The sequence below is a fragment of the Astyanax mexicanus genome, chromosome 16, assembly GCF_023375975.1.
Source record: "Astyanax mexicanus isolate ESR-SI-001 chromosome 16, AstMex3_surface, whole genome shotgun sequence".
NCBI lineage: Eukaryota > Metazoa > Chordata > Actinopteri > Characiformes > Acestrorhamphidae > Astyanax > Astyanax mexicanus.
Genome location: NC_064423.1, coordinates 7,935,429 through 7,956,433, shown reverse-complemented (window position 1 = coordinate 7,956,433; position 21,005 = coordinate 7,935,429). Strand labels below are relative to the sequence as shown.

Below are 21,005 nucleotides of genomic sequence, written 5' to 3'. Positions count from 1 at the left end.
CCGTGTGAAACAGGGTGAAGTACTGAGGTGCTGCAGACGGATCAGGGGAATGAAATCGATGGAGTCATGCACGGACAGGTCGCTCCGGCGGCCTCTATCAGACTCTCATCAATAGATCTACCTCTATTGATCGGGCCGGGGAACGCTCCGCCCGTGCTCGCGCCTCGCTGCCTGATTAAACTGCTGCACAAAACAAATGGAAGATCTGATCGGAGGAGAAAACGCCGAGGTTTTAAAAGCCGCCTGTCGCCAAGAAAACACATCTCTTATTCATGTTTCAGGAGCCGGAGTTTCCTCAGCGCTTCCTCTAAAGCCTGAGATGTTACAAAGGGACAGATTCGCTCTGCAGCGGAAACATCGCCGAACGCAAATGACCTCAGCCAAGAGCCCGATCTGAACATCACGCTTCTTATAGTGAAGCTTTTCACCAGTTACAGTTTTCCCAAATGTTTAACCCTTGTGTGGTGTTTTCATTTTTCATCAAATGATACTAAAAAAATTTTTTTTTCTAACTTAAACTCATTGGCATTGGCTATTTTTTATGTGAAAAACATATATCAAAACACATTTTCGATAAACACACACTGTACACCCCCCCCCAACCATTTATATAACATACAGTATGTTTGGCCAAGGGCTAATAAACATTGCTTCATTTGTAAATTTGAAACTAAACAAATTTTCTACTCATATCTTGAGTTTAATTCATTTTCTTTTACATTTTATTAAAAAACTAATAAAAAAAGAGTAGCACTTTTTGAAAGAAATGTAACATAAGAAAGGTAAAGGGCAAATATTAACCATGTAAGCTGTTTATATTGCTTGCAATTTAGGTGAAGCAAGCATGTGTAAAGCATTTTAATGTAAAATTGCTTAATTTTGCTGAATTAAATACAAGTAACAAAGTAAACGAGTAACAAAAATATGAACACCACACAAGGGTTAAACACATTTCTTGGCTCAGTTTCTCAAAACTCTAAACACAAACTGAAAATTATTAACTGCTTTATCAAAATTTCCACAAATTTCTAGCACAACTGATTCCTTCGACCAAAACAACACACACAGATATTTACAGTTTTTCCACATTGTATTCACACAAAATGTGGAACTATGCACACAAATCCAAAAACATGAAGCTCATGTGTCAACATTGTGACTCCAAACTACTAAACTCTAAACACAATTCCACATGTTCTCACTCAAATATCATTCTAAATCACAGCTTTGCAAATGGCTAAACACAAATTGCATCATTTAGAACACCTTGCTCACCTGAGAATCACTGACCTTCAAATACATGTATGTGAACCGATTTTCCTTGTCATATTTCTCATTCTCATACCTATATAGGTAAAAATGACAGTTTTGCAACCTACTACATACTGTAAAAATGGATTACATTTGTGTTGCATATACATGTAGTACTGTAATGCTATATGGGGGGGTCCTACACAACACTAAATAAATATAAAGAACAGAAGGCCAACATATTTCCATGGACTAGGATGCATTTAAATTTGCACAGTGACCTCATGAAGTCAAAAACAAAACAAGTGCTCTGAATTTATATTGTCAGTGTTTATTTGATGCTGTGTAAGAGATGAGCAGATAAATAGATGTGTGTGTAACGGTGAATTGGTTTATGTCAGGATGTTTCTCTGTTGAACATAACTTCCGAATACAAACAGCACATTGAATGAACATTTAGAGTCTCCTTTCAATCAAATTTATCCTTTTACGTGAGTGAGTTACAGAATGTGTGAAAAATCATTTTTATAAAATTATGCAGTGAATTTTTTTTCCCTTTTGCTGGAGGAACCTCAGCCTCTACCAGTTAAAGATATTTAGGCGCTTCATACTTATTTGCATGAGAATGGAGGCTAGTGATGTGGATGTGAAAAGCAGAACGATGCTGCTGCTGCTGGTGTGTGAGTGTGTGTGTGTGTGTGTGTGTGTGTGTGTGTGTGTGTGTGTGTGTAAGTGTGTGTGTATATGAGTGTGTATAATAGTAAGTTGTTATTAGGTGTAGAGGTGGTAGAGCAGGACTGTAGGGTGGTATTTAAGTAGTGCAGCGAGTGGCAGACTTAATTTTCCGTGCACAATTACCCTCTCTCTCTCTCTCTCTCTCTCCCTCACGCTCTCTTTCTCTCTCTCTCTCTCTCTCTCTGTCCGGAGCCGTCAGGGCGAGCGAGGAGCTGGAAAAGCCTTTTAATGAAATAAAGGATGGAGTTTGGGAAGTAAGGAGACATTTCTTTTCCTGATTTACAGACCCCTGCCCCCCCCGACCCCCACCTCTCTGTCCCCCCGCCATCCTCCTCTCCGTCCCCCCGCCATCCTCCTCTATGTCCCCCCGCTGTCCTCCTCTCCTGCCGTGAGTTCTGGTCACGGTGACGCTCAGTGGATCCGCGGTTCTGCTCTCTTATCCTGCATAGTTCCATATCCAGAATTAGTTTTGTCAGTAATAAACAATTATTACATATATACACATTAAATGTGTAATTACAGAAAATGTGGGATATACTGCAAATACTACAAACTGGTCTAAGACAGGGAAGATGCTCCTGGGAAGCCTTTGCAGTTTGTGGGTGAGCATTATCCTGCTGAAAAAAACATTTAAAGGCTTTTTCTCTCAGTTTACTGATGCATCGTCTCTCAAAGTCTGTCAACTGGGCTCAGTGTCGTTAAGTGCGTTGTGGAGGCAGGTAGTCATCAATCTCTCACCAAGAGGTACACAACCCAATCAAAGCTTCTGACAGAGTTGTATAGATTAGCATCTAATCTAATCAGACCACACCTGTAACAATTTACACACAGCTAATTACTATATATTATTATATAGTAATATATATTATCTTCATATATCTATAGTTTATGGATCATAAAGTGAAAATTTCTTCTGTCAGTAAGTGAATACGGCTCTACAGCGCAGGTCAGTATATCAAGCTCTATAACTACAAACCTGTTAAAGCTTTTCTTCAACAATGATCAGAAAATGTTGACATTTCAATCCAGTATTGCTTCCACTCACCAATCAATTATTTGGCTCAGAGCCAAATGTCTGAACCTGATTTTTGCTTTGTTCAATTTTAAGAAAACTTGACAGCTATATGATGTGACTCAGGCCAACCAGTGGTATTGGATGTAAGAGTGTAGAGACGCTGTAAGAGCTGAAAAACTGTGTATATTTAATTTAGCACTGTCCTCAGGTCAGGCTCTGCATGTATTTATGAGTCCAAACTTCCATTTGAATTTGAATAGCAGCTTGATTTACTAAACATTTAGCTGTTATGGTAGTTCATGTAAGTTAAGTAAGCCTAAGAAAGTAAAAAAATAAGTAGAAATACTAAATAAATACATTTCTCACCAGGATATGAACCACTACTAAACTCTACTGTATTTAGATTCTTTAGTACTGTATATCTCACACAAAATATGTTGAGGGTTTAGGTCAGTTTGTATGACCTTTAGCACATATTCTTACTGTCCAATATATTTTGATTTATCGTTTCTTATATACAATTTCAACTCACAAACTATCCCTTACAGTTTATCAAATTTTCCTTTCTGCTAATGGACCAGTAGAAATTGTCCTTTGAACCTTTTCACATTTTGTCACCTTACAACAACAAACTTAAATGTAGCTGAACAAAATAAAAAAAAAAGTGTAACGTGCAAAAAGTATTCAGCCCTTCTTTACTCTGAAACGCCTAAATAAAACCCGGTTTGAAGACCAAGAAACTCACCAGACAGGTCAGAGATAAAGTTGTGGAGAAGTTTAAAGCAGCCTTAGGAGTAATCTTTAACTCTTTAATCTCTCTGTCATCCAAAAAGAAAAAAGTAAGTAGAGCACTGGTCAGAGAAGCAGCCAAGAGACCCATGATCACTCTGGAGGAGATGCAGAGATCCACAGCTCCACAGGTGGGTGCAGAGTGGCGGGTGTAGTGGCAACGGTTGTGGGCCAGGGGCAGGTGCTGTACCGCTGGGAGTGCCGGGCAGTGATGTATGGGGCTGCAGCTTGACAGTGTGCTGGTTGTAGGTAAAACAGCACTGTGGGCTCAGAGTGCCGGGTGTAGTGGCAGTAGTGCCGGGGGCAGGTGCAGCACCTGGCAGTGATGTATAGGGCTGCCGCCGGACTGTGTGCCAGATGTAGTGGCAGCGGCTGTGGGCTGGGGGCAGGTGCAGTGCTGGGTAGTGATATATGGAGCTGCCGCTGGGCTGTGTGCCAGGTGCAGTGGCAGCGGCTGTGGGCCTGGGGCAGGTGCAGTGCCGGGCGGTGATGTATGGGGCTGCCACTGGACCGTGTGCCAGATGTAGTGGCAGCGGCTGTGGGCTGGGGGCAGGTGCAGTGCTGGGTAGTGATATATGGGGCTGCCGCTGGGCTGTGTGCCAGGTGCAGTGGCAGCGGGTGTGGGCCAGGGGCAGGTGCAGTGCCGGGTGATGATGTATGGGGCTGCCACTGGACCGTGTGCCGGGTGTAGTGGCAGTGGCTTTGGGCCGTGGGCAGGTACAGTGCCGGGTAGTGATGCATGGGGCTGCCTCTGGGCCATGTGCTGGGTGTAGTGGCAGCGGCTGTGGGCCGAGGGCAGGTGCAGTGCCGGGCGGTGATGTATGGGGCTGCCGCTGAACCGTGTGCCGGGTGTAGTGGCAGAGGCTGTGGGCCGAGGCCAGGTGCAGTGCCGGGTAGTGATGTATGCGGCTGCCGCTGGGCCTTGTGCCAGGTGTAGTGGCAGCGGCTGTGGGTCAGAGTCAGGTGCAGTGCCGGGTAGTGATGTATGGGGCTGCCGCTGGGCTGTGTGCCGGGTGTAGTGGCAGCGGCTGTGGGTCAGAGTCAGGTGCAGTGCCGGGTAGTGATGTATGGGGCTGCCGCTGGGCTGTGTGCCGGGTGTAGTGGCAGCGGCTGTGGGCCGGGGGCAGGTGCAGTGCCGGGCGGTGATGTATGGGGCTGCCGCTGGGCTGTGTGCCGGGTGTAGTGGCAGCGGCTGTGGGCCGGGGGCAGGTGCAGTGCCGGGCGGTGATGTATGGGGCTGCTGCTGGGCTGTGTGCCGGGTGTTTGTTTGTTCTGCTGTTCGTGAGGAGAATCCTGCAGTGGAGAGAAGCTGTTACTCACTGCCTTATCTCATCTGATAAACCTCACAGAGACACTGAGAGAGAGAGAGAGAGAGAGAGAGAGCCTCCTCCCTTTCTCCTTCCCTCCTCTATCTCTCCACTCCTCCTCCCTCTCTCCCTTCCCATATATGTTAAAACTGTGGATCAGCCATTAAACCTGGAGTTCTATTGGAGAGATGGTGGAGCAAAAACAGCTAACATCTTGTTTGCAAGTCTGTGAAGAAACATGTTGATGTGTAAATGCTGAAATGCAGGGCTAAGCTTCAGTGACACAGCCTAAAATCATTTATATCATCTCAGAGCTTTCAAATAACATTTTTCAGCAGCAGCTACCAAGACATGACCATGATCCACCCAAACTGACAGATTTAGCAAGGAGAGCCCTGCTCAGAGAAGCAGCCGAGAGACCCATGATCACTCTGGAGGAGCTGCAGAGATCCACAGGTGGATCAGGAGAATCTGTCCACAGAGCAACTATAAGTCCTGCTCTCCACAAATCTGATCTTTATAGATGAATCGAAGAAGAAAACCATTGCTGAAAGAAATACGTATACTAGCTATACTATACGAGTATAGCTAGTATAGCTAGTATACTATACGAGCTATACTATACGAGCTATACTAAACAGAAAATGAATAAACAGGGCTCGAGAATATATACAATGATAAATACGTAAATATGTACAAAACAAGGAATAAACAAGGGAATAAACGTGATAAACGAGAAACTAGAAATAAACAAGAGATAAACTGAGCGTGACGAAAACCGTGAACAAACTATAGAAACATAGCAAGACAAACGACAGAGGAAGGTGCAAAGACCGACGTATAAGCATGGACTAAATAGTAACAAGAAACACTGAACACCTGGGGAAGGGGCGGAGCTACAAATTAGACACACGTGACGGAAAACTACTGGAGAATCACACTAGGAAACGGGGAAAACAAAGGGAAACATAGCGAGGGCGGGACACCATGTATGATTTTCGTTTCACTTTACAATTTTGTTCTACTTTGTGTTGGACCATCACTTAAAATCTCTATAATATAAAACAGGGGACAAAATATGAAAACAAGACATATAAAGCTTAATTTCAACTATCAACTTCATGCTGCTTTATTTATTTAAAGATGTTTTAATGAAGTGGAACTATTCACAGTTTTAGTAATTAAAGATTCATGTTGAGACAGAATGAATGAGGAGCTCAAAGAATGACCCTAAAGTTTCAGCAGACAGTTTAGTTAATAAACAGTGATGCAGAATCAGTTTTTAAAAATAAATAAAAGTTCCAAAAACTCTAAACTTTAGTCCTGTAATTGTAAATAAATGATGATTTATGAATCTTGCAGCAACTTCAGCTAGCGATAAAATAATTCCATGACCAAATGGCCTTCAATATTAACTTTTTAGAGGATAATAGGCCCCTTTTACCTCGCCTCATAAATCAATGTACCCAATTTCATATCTGTGTTTGGGGGAGGCTTATCTCAGGCCTCCATCGGTGCATTTACACGGCTGGAGCTTCAAACCTCCTCGGGCGAGCGCTGCACCCGGCCTAAAACTCGGCTTCAAACCTGGGATTCTATTCGCTCGTGTCAATTGTGAGAGCTGTGTGGAATACAGATGTCACCGGGGGGGGGGTGTTGGGGGGGGGGAAGCTTGATTATGGAGTACATTTTTACATATTCTCTCCTTTTTTTTTTACAGAGGAAGACGAGGGATAATCCTGCTCTTCAGTCCAGGTCATTTTCTTTTATCTTTACCTTTTTCACCTTCCTTTCCTCAACTACAAGGACACGGCCATCTCTGTTCACTCTGTGGAGGAACTTCCACACAAGAACACTGGAGTTTTACCAACACAACACGTCAAGAGTGTTAGAAACACAACACTGAAAGATGAGAGTGTTAAAATCACGACACAAAACGATCAGAGAGTTATGAATAAAAATCAACAAGACGGGAGATTGTGGAGCTCCATAAAATAAGAGATCCACCACTTTTTAAGAAGAGGAGCTGCGTCTGTGGTTGAAGAAGATAGATTTAAGGATGCAGCAGGTGGAGTTATGTATATAACTTAGTTTTGGGAGATTGATTCACACCCTTACTCCTCCCACTCTCCTTGTTAAACAACCTCGCACCCACTTCCTCCCCATCTTCCTCCTTCTTTCATTTCTCCCTTTCTTTTCCTGTTTCTCTTCGTGTGGGGGGGCTTCAGCTTCACGCTTTTCCAATGAAGCTGCCCCGAACTCCACCCCAAATACTCTGAGTTCGCCTACCCCCTCTCTTCTTCTTCTCTGTCCAGTCAAGGGTACGGGACAATACTAGCCAACAGGTAGTCATGGAGGTGAACGCAAATGCAAGTAATTTTAATAAACAATAAAAACAAATAAACACAAAAGCAGATAAACAAACAGACAGAAATTAAGTACTAAAACAACAAGTAAACCACAATAAGAAACAAGACTAGCAACCTAAACAGACGTAAAACGCACAAGAACCGGCAAGAAAACACTAAAACAAAGAGACTATGGCTGCGTCCAGAAACCCCAAAAGTGTCTCCTTTTTCCTACCGATCCTCGTCCTCTCCTCCATGACCCAGAAACTGATTTTCGTGACGCTATCTTGCCACCTGTCCGAATACCATATGAGACGAAAGAAGCCGCTTAAATTCCTCCTGTAGGAGGCTTCCAACGGAGGGTACATAAAAGCATTCTACTCCGGAAGACTTTTAAGGATTTTTAATGACATCACTGCATCCACGCCCACAGAGCACGAGAAAATAGAGAAGGCAACGCACAAATGTACGTCATAAATGTATTAAATAACTAGATTCCTTATATAATTAAACAGCCAGTAAAGCAGTAATATAATTTATAGTTTAGATAAGCTGTATGTTCAGTAAAACTATATTAATGACCCTATATGTAATATGATATACATGTACATACATATATTATTTATAATATATAGATAATTTAATTCTATCTATTTGTTTATTTATTTTTTTCTTAGGGACTGATGAGGAAACTGAAACCCTCATAAAGCTGAGGTCAGACAGGGCTGCCAGCTTTACTGGCCGGAGATGCGGCCAAAAATTCAGCTGGGAGTAAGCAGGATTTTATTGAAATATCTGAATTTTTAGCTGTGTGTGATATAGTAAAGTTCTGAAACATGTGCTGAAAGTGAGGGTTGTGATTGGCTCAGTTCATTGGTAGTCAACATCCTATTTAAAAGGGATCAGCTGTCAAATTTCCCCAATTACAGCTCCTTCCCTCCATTCCTCCTGTAGGAAAGGAGTAGGAAAGAAGGAGTAGGAGAGGAGGAGTTGCAAAACTTTCTGGGCACAGCCATTATATATACACGGTAGTAGCAGGAAACAGGACACATATAGGGACAGGTAACAAGGGGGCAGAGCTACAAATGACACATGTGGCGGAGACAGAGAGAACACAGAGCCACGTGCAATAAAACACATGGCTAAGAAAACATGAGGAGACGGTAAAAACATGGACACATACGAGGGACAGGATGAGAACATGACATCAGTTTTACCATTCTGTGATTAAGAAAGCAACACTAGAACCTCCTGAAATTACGCTTCATCTGCAGATGATCAAAAACAAAATAGAAATAATGCTGCTTTAGTATCAGTTAATTTCCAGAAGATCAAAGAGTTTATTCAGAAATCAACATATTGCTAAATCACTGCACTGAACTCTTTATTCTGCTTAAACCAAGAAATTCTTATCTACTCTTATAGAATAACTTTCAGGTTTAGGCATTTCAGACTTTTTCTCAGAGAGAATTCTTTGTTAGACTGAAAATCTGAGGTATAATATTATAAGTGGTGCTGAGAGTGTGGAAGTGGGCAGTTAATTGGCTGGTGCTTTTATTTGTTCAGTTCATAATGAATCCAATCTTCTCTATTGTGTAGCTGATTGAGTTAAACACAGATTAGAATGATTAAACAAAGGAATAGTTAAATATAGAGAAGTGATATAAATCCTGCAGCTCCAGAAAGGAAATGAAATAATGATCATTTGGATAATATTGGCTCTTATTTAAATTAGCATGATATTCAATATCAGTTATCATCCCAAAGCTAAATATTGTACATCTATAACTGATAGCAGCATTAATGAGAGATGAACCTGGGCCAGGGCTGGTCCAGATGCAGCCAGGTGCTTTTCTGAGGCCATATATATTTTCCATCAGTTTTATTTAGATTTATGTCTGCTGAACGAAAATACGTTTTTTTTTTGTATATGCATAAACTGTGCACTTTAGCATAATAAATAATAATAATTATTCTAATGAAAAGAATTATATTTCAACAATTATGACAAAAATAATTAGGAATTCAAAAATATTTACCAACCAACAGTCCACCAAAATTTACCAACCAACTATCCAAAATGGCAAAATTTGACTTTCAGTTTTGGGTCAAACAGGTGAAGAAATGAACACTGACTTGTTTATTCACTGTATACTGAAGTGTTTCCTTTAACGTTAAGGGTTTAACCTGAACACGGTTACCTCCCAAAGCACAGCTCCATTGACTATGAAGGAAAACAGAACTATAGTAATTATTAATTATAGTAATTAGTATTAAAAATGTTCTAATCTATAGTAGGCAAGAACTACTCAACTAAGTAAAGAAAGAAAACTTTGAGAAATGAAGTTCAGTCAATCCAAAAACTTTCAAGAACTTAACTCAAAAGTATCCTCAAGTGCAGTCACCATTAATGATGAAACTGGCTCTCATCAGGACCGCCCCAGGAAAGGAAAAGCGAGAGTTTCCTTTCACTAGAGAGTTACCAGTCACTACATGATTCATTATATAATGACCTTAGTATTAATTTACAAAAAATATCAAATTAAAACTGAATGTGGACTTTAGTCTGGTGCTGTAAAGTTCACCTGTAACTATTGCAGGTGGACCTCAGGAGTAATGAGTGAAAGATCAGGGTCAGAGTTCTTTTCTGACCAGTTGAGGCTAAACTTGAAGTTAGAAAACATGTTGAGTGTTGTTTTTTTCTACATACGGCAAAATAAAGAAGAAAATAAGAATAAAGAACTCAGTTAGAGTTTTTTTCTTTTTTCTCATCTTGTAACAAACGTAGTTTGGAATTGACCATCAGATTTATATTATAATGTGTGAAAATGGAAAAATCTGGCGGATAGGCTCTATCTGTATGGGGCTTTTTGATACTGTATTTAGTTGCGTTATGGCGCCACCTAGTGGCAGTGGTCTGCCTGTGCAGCTGTGCTCCTCACTGCAGGGTGGCGCTTCACCCCCCGGTTCCGCTGGGCTGATCTGGGTTAAACTTGGCCGGTCTGGCCGGGTGTGACTGATGGAAGATGACGGGGCGGGGGGTCCGGGGGGGTCCGAGGTGGTCTGGTGGGGTCTGGTGGGGGGCGGCTGGAGCTCCATTCTGCCTCCTTCACTTCATCTCACAGCGGAGAGAAGAGAATCTGACAGAGTTAATCAGTAAATCAATTATCACACAGCAGCTGCGGCCGAGGGGTCCGGAGGTTCTGGTGGTTCCGGGAGGGGTTTGGGGGGGTTGTTTGGACTGCAGTACTGAGAGAGTCTCTGCTCAGGTTTTTGGGGAATTCTGGGTAATATTCATTACACACAACATCTGATAAACCAGGAGGAATCATCCAGATTAAACTGAATCACTCAGCTGTAAAGCAGGACCAGGGTTTCAGCTCCAGCACAAATATCCTCTTCAGATCTGTATAAAAAACCCTGTTAGAAGCTTAAATGAGAAATTTGGTGTAAAACAGACTTGGTTTTGTAGTCAAATATGATACAAACATTTGTTGAATAGTCCTCTTCTGTTCTCAGCCAGCATTCCTAAATACAACACTTTTAGACGATGCTCCCTGATACTGAATAGAAATCTCTATTTTTATACCATTAACAAACTCAGGGTAGCACCACACTTCATCGGTAGAATTCAGAGGGTCCTAATATTTAAAATGAGGCGCTGAGAACTCTGAAAGTGCACAATTAAGTCATGATAAGTCATTATTCAGTGGAAATGCATAAATTCCAGCTGTTGATGAAAATATCTCTATAATATTCATGCATTTCCACAGAATTAATTTTACAATCTGTTCCTCCTCTCCTAACTATTCATTCAGCTCATCTGTCCACCTATCATGAGAACTAGCTGAAGGTACTGACTGTATAAACACTACCTGAACACTATTAAAGGTTTTCTGCTCAGGATGTTGGGAGTTCTGGGTAATAATCAGTACATACTGAATTATATCCTGCAGCCAGAATCACACAACATCAAATAAACAACGAGAAATCAACCCATTTAATATGGGAACACTCAGGCTGTAAAGCAGCACCATCAGCAGCCGGAGTCTGAGAGAGAGAGAGTACAGTAGGTGGCGCTCTCTCTCCCCTCATTACTCTCATAGTGATGCTGGTTGGTTCAGGCATCTGTTAGCTGATGTATCAGAGATGGGGATCCGACGCTTTCCTCCGAGTGCTGTGATGCTGCCTAGTGATGCGTGATTGGTGGCAGCTGGAAAAGAGGAGGAGTCTGACTTCACATTTTCGGAAAAGCCAATCGCTAGTCTTCACTCACTGACTGACGGGAGCATTACTATTGATAATGGGGAGATCATACTGTCACTGACCAATGAAATACAAGTATCTCAAAACCAGCAGCTTTACATTAGAGAGATAAAATATTTTAAACTTTAAATGGAAGTAAATATGAATAGAGATTGTTTTAGGAACTTTTAGAGAATTTCTATTGGTCATATATAGTGTAAGGGGGAGTTTGTGTGTTTAATTTATGCAGTAAACTAAAAATCAACAAAAATGGAGATGCTTGTTTTTTATTGGACAGTGATACTATGAACAGGCTTTGGGTAATTGGTCTTCCAAATACAGTAGAAAAATTGGGCTGAAATAAAAAAAACAGACTTTAGCATTTTTTTTTCTGAGAATGTTCAGGTTTATTTAGAAACCCATTAAGACAGATTTATGACAAACATTTTCACACTTAAGAATTACAGTATCACTGCTGATCCACGTTAACCTGTTATTCTGTTTAAATGATTTTTCTGATTCAATTTTGGCTTAACGGTTTAGTGAGGCCAAAGCATCAGCCAATGAAATTTCAGTATAATTTTTGCATATAGTGCAATATGCAAATCACTGCACAACCAAATCATTCACTATCAGATTCAAATGGCCCACAAAAAAAGACATCATTAAAAAACAGCACTGGAATGTAAGTTTACAGTGTAAAGGCAGAGAGACGATGCACTAATATAGAGTGTTACACTTCATTCTGCACTAATATAGTGCATAAACACAGCCTGCTGGGAAATAACGAATTCCTCATGTCACGTTTATGTTTAGAGTTCACTGTTCAGTATTTGATACATGTTGTTTTCTGCTGTTCTGTCCTGCGAACTCTTGAACATCTGTCCTGCCATCATCATCCTGATCACACTCGTTCAAAACTGTCCAAAAAAAATTAGCCCACAAAAATCACATTTTACACGTAGAGGCACGAAGATCACGAGAGTCTTTTCTCTTTCCTGATTAATCAGGAGCTTCTGGCTAGATTTGCATAAACTGGAGTTATGGTCCGGTGGTCGGGTGGTCTGGTGGTTGAGTGGTCGGGTGGTCTGGTGGTTGAGCGGTCCGGTGGTCCTGTGGTCGGGTGGTCTGGTGGTCGGGTGGTCTGGTGGTCCGGTGGTCTGGTGGTTGAGTGGTCGGGTGGTCTGGTGGTTGAGCGGTCCGGTGGTCGGGTGGTCCTGTGGTCGGGTGGTCCGGTGGTCGGGTGGTCTGGTGGTCTGGTGATCTGGTTGTGGGTGGTCTGGTGGTCGGGTGGTCCGGTGATCATCTGGTCCGGTGGTCCGGTAGTCTGGTGGTCCGGTGGTCGGGTGGTCCGGTAGTCGGGTGGTCCGGTAGTCTGGTGGTCCGGTAGTCGGGTGGTCCGGTAGTCGGGTGGTCTGGTGGTGGGTGGTCCGGTGGTCGGGTGGTCGGTGGTCCGGTGGCCGGGTGGTCCGGTGACGGACGGTCACATGTCTGCATCTCCATCGTAGGCCAGAGCCAGAGCCTTCTGGGTGCTGCTGGGGTTCGGACGGTCCTTTGGGTTTTTACTGTGAAACACAGCAGAAAAATTCCAGTACATCACTATAATATACACCACTAGAGAGCAGCACATCACTGTTAATCATTTTACTGCTTTTCAGGATTTAACCTGATAAAGATCAGAGCGAGAGATGCAGCTCTGAGAGATGCAGAATTCTGCTCTTATTCCTGATTTATCACAATTTATCACAGACATTAACCAGCTGCAGTTTTGCTTTTAAATGAATGAAAATATTTTTTACTGAATTCACTTTTATCTTTACTAAATTTAAGGGTGGGGCACCATCTGCTCCTGCATCTTTAGCACTTTAGTTTAGTATATTAAGATGCCCTGTGATTCTTACTCCTTCTGTACTGGTTGATGCTGATCTGGTGATACTGGTAACCAGAATATCAATATCAACATAAAACTCATTCTGAAAATCATTTAAATTTTAAATATTTACAGCACAAGAACAGAGAGTAGTTCTATAACTGAGGATCACCACAGCAGGAAGGACATGGTGATGATGAGGAGGATCATGATGAAGCCTGCAGCCATCAACCCGTACACCCACAGCCTGACCCGTCCACCTGGTGATTAAAACAGGAGAAGAGGATTTACTCTCATTATCTCACGCATTTGAAACTCTTCACCAAATCAAAACTGTTTCAGTAAAATCACATAAGAAACTATTTTTAATTAATGTTACTTTTTGCTGCTTGATCCAAAAGAAATTTTACACCGACTCATTTTCTATAGGGCTCGGTACAGACTGGAACTCAGCAACATGATATATATCATTGGATATACTGAGAATATACAGTTACGAGAAAAAGTATGTGAACCATTTGGGATTATACTTGGATTTCTGCATAAATTGATCATTAAATGTGTTCTGATCTTCATCTAAGTCACAACAATAGACAAACACATCCTGATTAAACTAATACCACACAAAACATTATAATTTTGCATGATTTTATTCAACACAACATGTTAACATTCACAGTGAGGGGGAGAAAAATATGGGTTCAGGAGGTCAGGACTCTCTAGAAGGCGTATTTATTTTCGTTTGGTTGTTGATTTACTTCTTAGGTTTTGGGTCGTTGCTCTGTTGCATCATCCATTCTCTGTTGAGCTTCAGTTGGAGGACAGGTGATCTTAGGTTTTTCTGCAAAATGTCTTGGTAAACTTGGGAATTCATTTTTCTGTTGATGATGGCAAAATCCGTCCAGACCCTGAGGCAGAAAAGCAAAGAAGCCTCAAACCATGATACCCCCTCCACCATGTTTCACAGCTGGGATGAGGGTTTGATGATGGTGTTCTGTGCCTTTTTTTCTCCACACATAGCGTTGTGTGTGTTCTTTCTGCCAAACAACTCAATTTTGGTTTAATCTGTCCACAGTATATTTAGCCAGTCCTGCTGTGATACATCCAGGTACTTTTTTTTTCATAAACTTCAAACTTGTGTCCGTGGTGTCCTCCCATGAACTCCATCCTTGTTTAATGTTTTCCTTATTGTAGATTTGTCAACAAAAATGTTGCCAGAGATTTCTGTAGTCAGTCTTCAGCTGACACTCTAGGATTCTTCCTCACCTCATTGATCTTTTTGCGCTGTGCTCTTGCAGTCATCTTTACAGGACTTTACCACACCTAGGGAGAGCAGCAAAAGTGCTGAACTTTCTCCTTTTTCTATTTGTAGAGCATCTGTCTTGTAGGCCGTAGACACACGAACATCAAGGCTTTTAAAGATACTTTTGTAACCCTTTCCAGCTTCATGCAAGTCAACAATTCTTGAACGTAGATCTTCTGAGAGCTTGATCTTTTGTGCGAGGCAAGATTCACATCAAGCAATGCTTCTCAAGAACAGCAAACACAAAACTGGTGTGTGTTTTTAGTGGTGTTATAGGGCAGGACCGCTTTAACCAATACATCCAATTACATCCCATCACATCCTGCCTCCAGTTAGCTTTTAGAAAAGTCATTAGTCTGGGGGTTTACATACTTTTTCCCCCTCACTGTAAATGTTAACAAGTCGTGTTCAATGAAAGCATGCAAATATATAATATTTTGTGTGGCATTAGTTTAAGAAGACTGTGTTTGTCTATTGTTGTAACCTAGATCAGAACACATTAATGACCAATTTAAACTGTATATTTATATATATAGACTGACAAATAGTACATTGATAGTAGATTGAAGGAACCAGACTGTAAACCCCTCCTCTCCTCTCGTGGGTTGAGGTGCGAGTTACTGTTTGTTTTGATTTGCTGTCCAATCAAACTGAGCAAGGAGTATAAACCAACCAATTCAACTGGGTCGAACAGTGCTGGTGTGAAAGTGCAGTAAAAGTGCACTAGTGAAGCTGTTTGTGCACCTGGGCCGAGGGGCTGCAGGGCCCAGTCTCGGGGCCGGTCGTGTTTCTGGACGGGGCTGGTCCTCGGACGTCCTGCGCCGTTTTTCACGTCTGCCTTCTTATAATCAGGAGCAGCAGATCCCATACAGTAATCCAGAAAACCCAGAGAGGTCATGACCTCAGTAAAGCCCCTCCCACATCCACACACACCACTCTGACCACGAGAGAGAGAGACAGGAGAGAGAGCGAGACAGGTGTGAATGCACTGTGCATAATTAATAACAGATATGTATCAGCACTAAAACTGCTCTCAGGTGTTGCGTGGATGGTGTGTGAGGTTACCTGTGTGCAGTAAGAGAAGGGTTTGGTACAGGGTGGGTGACAGTGACGAACAGCAGCAGGTTTATTCTGAGGGAAACAGCCTCCTAAAGGAAATATATATATATATATATATATATATATATATATATATATATATATATATATATATATATACAGTACAGGTCAAAAGTTTGGATACACCTTCTCTTTTTCAATGTGTTTTCTTGACTATTTTCATGATTATTTACATTGTAGATTCTCAATGAAGCATTAAAACTATGAATGAACACATGTGGAGTTTTATGTACTCAACAAAAAATGACCCGGCCTCCACAGTCACCGCACCTGAACCCAATCCAGATGGTTTGGGGTGAGCTGGAGCACAGAGTGAAGAAGGCAAAGGAGCAACAAGTGCTAATAAAAAACACCTCTGGGAACTCCTTCCTTCAAGACTGTTGGAAAACTTTTAATTTTAGGTGGCCACCTCTTGAAGCTCATTGAGAGAATGATGCCAAGAGTGAGCAAAGCAGTAATCAGAGCAAAGGGCGCCTATTTTGAAGAAACTATAATATAAAACATGTTTTTTGTTATTTTACCCTTTTTTTGTTAAGTACATAAAACTCCACATGTGTTCATTCATAGTTTTGATTTCCATTAAAGTTTGTACTGGATTCCAATATTGATCAATAGCATTAATACCTGTAACGTTTACCCCATCAGAGCGCTGACACCACACCGCCCTTTGATTATCCCTCCATCCACCAGTTACCCACTCATAACTGAGACAGCTCCCTCCTGCATACACACACAAACACACACACACACACACACACACACACAAACACACACGATTTTAAATGTTTTAGTTAATGGTTAAATTTTAGTATAATGTTCAGTTAACTAATAATCAGCAGCTCAGCCACTATGTTTACTGATATTTTATGTTTATTCATCAGTTCTTAGTCTCATGTTAGTCATCATCTCTTCTTTGTTGGTCACCATTAACTCATTACAACATGGTTACACATGCTTTAATAACTGCCTACTTACATTAAACAATAAAATATACTATAACAGTTAAAATAGGGACCAAAAAGTGTCCAAAATATCTACACTAATAGGCGTGGTGTTCTGGTTATGAAATGAGGTGTGTTCAGGTTCATTTCTGGAGTTTAGTTTCTGCTTGTTTATCTTGGTAACAGAAAATACAGGAGCTCCACTGACTAATTAAAACCCTGACAAAAGTCAACAGTCAGACGTTTATTGCTATTGTTATTGGCAACACAGACCCGAACGCTCGTTACACACACACAGATACACCACGGTGCGTAAAGCCAACCTAAACCTGCTGATTGGTTTATTTTATTTTACGACCAAAATTAACCACACCCATAATTAATTAAGAGAATTAGTACATGACGTCTGAGTGTGTCTGTGATTCAGTGTTGCTCAGTAGTGTAAAGCATGACAATGTGAATGTGTGTGTGTGGGAGGACGAAGCTTCATGGACCATGTGATTAAAGTATCGTGTTAAAGTCAGCAGCTACAGAGAGGCAGGTGTGTGTGTGTGTGTGTGTGTCTTGGAATACACATTTAACACCTGATGAGAAATATCGAGCCTAATATACGGCAGAAAATAAAATACATTTTGATAATTTAAATTACGTCATATTAAGTTTGCTTTCTTTTATTATGATTTATTTTTTCCATGTATAATATATTAGAATGTGGAGTCAGTAACGGAGCTCCAGGCTAAACTCAGGGCTGCGTCCCCATGGCGACACCGCAGTGGTGTACCTGTGCACGGCCGGCTCTCGTACACCTGTCTGGGACACGAGTCCTCACTCTGGGGAACCTGCATCACCACAGCTCTGGATCTCGCCTGCCGACCCGACGTCTCGAAACTCCGCCCATCCAGACAGAGCAGCTGACACACGCTCCACACCGACCACTCCGCCAGGTAACAATCACCTACTGAGACAGGGGGACACTGAGACTGGGAGAAGACTGAGACTGGGGGACACTGAGATTGGGAGAAGACTGAGACTGAGAGAAGACTGAGATTGGGAGAAGACTAAAACAGGGAGAAAACTGAGACTGGGAGAGTACTGAGACTGGGGGACACTGAGACTGGGAAAAGACTGAGACTGGGGTACAGGAAAGCTGGGAGAAGACTGAGACTGGGAGAACACTAAGACTGGAAGAAGACTGAGACTGGGGAAGACTGAGACAGGGTGACACTGAGTCTGGGAGAGTACTGAGACTGGGGGACACTGAGACTGGGAGAAGACTGAGACTGAGGGACACTGAGACTGGGAGAAGATTAAACAGGGAGAAAACTGAGACTGGGAGAAGACTGAGACAGGGGGACACTGAGTCTGGGAGAGTACTGAGACTGGGGGACACTGAAACTGGGAGAAGACTGAGACTGGGAGAAGACTGAGAGAGGGGGACACTGAGACTGGGAGAAGACTGAGACAGGGGGACACTAAGACTGGGAGAAGACTGAGACAGGGGGACACTGAGATTGGGAGAAGACTGAGACTGAGAGAATTTAAATACTTCTTCACAGAGTATTTATTTGATTGTTTAACACTGTTTTTAAGTTACTACATGATTCCTAAATGTGTTCCTCATATTCCAATAGATAACTTCACTATTAATTTACTATGTAGGAAAATAATGGTGTAGGTAGAGTGTGTGTGTATGTGAGTATGTGTATGTGTAGGTAGTGTGTGTGTGTGTGTGTATCTGACCTGGGCAGGGTATAGAGCAGGTCTGTTGAAACTCTGTTCCGGTAGTTTTGGTGAGTCTGGTCTCCACACAGCGCTCCTCTGCCACGACTCTCGGTAAAGGAGAACCTGAGAGAGACCCCCAGTGCACCACACAGGACAGGTTCCTCTCCCTCAGCCCCTCCCCACACTCCGCCCCCTACACACACACACACACACACACACACACACACACACACACACAAACATACAAAAGCTGTTAAAGCTGGTGTATATGGATACTGCTGAACATGTTCCAGTCTGGTTATATTCTACTGTCAGCAACTAGTGGGAGGAGTCCCCTTAAGGTTGATTCTGATTACAGTGTTGCTTTATTTTCCTGTATTGATCATCACAGAATTAAACAGCCTCTCACACAGAACGTCATTAAATTCAATTCAAACTGTCCAACGTCAAACTGTTATTGTTGGGGGGCCCCAGGCCAGATCGGGGCCCCTGGGTAAATGCTTGGTTTGCTTGTCCTGCTGCAACAGGTTTGCCTGACTGTACCACAGCTTCTCTAGTACATTTACACACAGGACTTTAGAGTCTGTGATATGTTACACCTGCACTATTAGGTCAAAAATATATATTAAAAAATAATATTGTACAAAAAAACATTTCGCAGCTTAAGTGAGAGGAATGGAGGGATGAGAAAACAACAAATAGACGAGTGCAGGTCAGCATTACTGGGATTAGAGCTCAGTTATGTGATCTGATGGAGTGCATGATGATTGGCTGCTACTTGTTGCAGATCAGTAAAGCTGTGGATCCACTTTGGGGGCTTTCAGACGAAAAATGATAAATGAGATATGATAGAACCAAAAATTTATGGAATTTTAGACAACAGAGTCTCTTCGTTCCTGATCCTGAGAGCTGATTGGTTGGTGAGCTGATGTTACTGGAGTTACAGCCAGAACACAGCTAGAGTTTAAAAGCTTTAAAATTAAATCTAAACATTATAAACATTATAAACTCTGATTTTACTCAATTACTTTATATGAACCCTGTGAAAGTTCTCAGACTGTACCTCCACCCTGCAGGAGCTCCACCCCCCCCACCTCCAGCTGAAGCACGGCCTGATGGGACACGGCCGGGTCTGAGAGAGCTGAGAGGGGCAGGGCCGACCCCCCTCCCCGTCCTGCTGCAGGACCAACCTGGAGCGAACCATGTGACCTGTAACACACACACACACGTGTTTGTGTGGTTAGGAGTGTTAGGCTGTTCTCTGTGGGTCTGGATAGAGATGAATGGGGGCAGATTAGAGTTTTTAATTAATCCAGTAACGAGTCGATGCTTCAGGTTCAACACACACACACACACACACACACACACACACACACACACACACACACAGTGCCGCGCTCCATCAAATAAATAGATTATTAGTGAATAATTTCCAGCGTAATGTAATGATTTCAGCTCCACTCAGGATAACTGCAGCTCTCAGAGCCTTTCAGAAACTCTGATTGTGAAGAGAATAATTGTGCACTTGTGCACTTATAGATAAAGAACAGGAAGTAAGGGGTCAACTGATCACTCCTGTTACTGCTTAGTAAAATATGAGTGTTTTAATAAGTGCAGGTGCAACATGAGAGGAGAAATAGGTTTATAAATAGAGAAAAGGACAGACGTGGATGTTTAATTATAAATGTAAATGCATTATAAAAAATACAGAAAAGAGGGTCACTTTACAATTCGAGTCAGAAATAACAGAACTTACAACAGTAATAAATATTGTTAAATGGTTAAAAATTAATGTCTAACATGTCTAAACTTTAATGCTTATTAATGTTGTAAATTTTAATGTATTGAGACATTAGTTAAAACCTTAATTAGTCTTAATTAGTGTCAATTAATAAATAGTTGAGTTATTCTATTGTATTGTAGATACTGTTAATTAATGTAACCCTATTGCATGTTGTTTTTGTTTGTTATTTATTTGTTATTGGAAATCAACATTAACCCTCTATGGCATGGTGTTGCCCTCAGGTTATATAACACCATATCGTAACTTACTTTATATGTATTTATTATTATTTTTTATATCTGCATCCAATACAATGAGAAGTGAGTCCTAAATACAAGTATGTATATTTTTAAGATAATCCTTCATTCTTGTTGTGTATTTACAACATTATGAAGGTGCAAATATTGTGTTTATTCATGGTAAAGCAGTTCTTCTAATTTCCTTCTGAAAAAAATAGAATTCAAGCCATAAAGGGTTAACAAGTGAAACATACACTTCAGCTCAATACAGGTTAACTGTGACTGGAGTGAGATGCTTGCAATTACAATTAGGAGGGATTTTAATAAACAGGACCTTA

At 41.6% G+C, this 21,005-nt stretch overlaps 1 protein-coding gene across 1 annotated transcript in view; it reads right to left on the bottom strand.

Annotated features, from left to right (window-relative positions):
- Positions 1-13,160: 13,160 nt before the first annotated feature.
- Positions 13,161-21,005, bottom strand: part of thsd7bb (thrombospondin, type I, domain containing 7Bb) — a 96,669-nt gene continuing 88,824 nt past the window's right edge. Inside the window, 8 exon segments of the mRNA XM_049465647.1 lie at positions 13,161-13,255; positions 13,733-13,820; positions 15,608-15,800; positions 15,929-16,011; positions 16,607-16,702; positions 17,705-17,878; positions 18,664-18,838; positions 19,709-19,854. Of these exon segments, the coding sequence (XP_049321604.1) occupies positions 13,174-13,255; positions 13,733-13,820; positions 15,608-15,800; positions 15,929-16,011; positions 16,607-16,702; positions 17,705-17,878; positions 18,664-18,838; positions 19,709-19,854 (1,037 nt within the window). The 3' untranslated portion in view covers positions 13,161-13,173.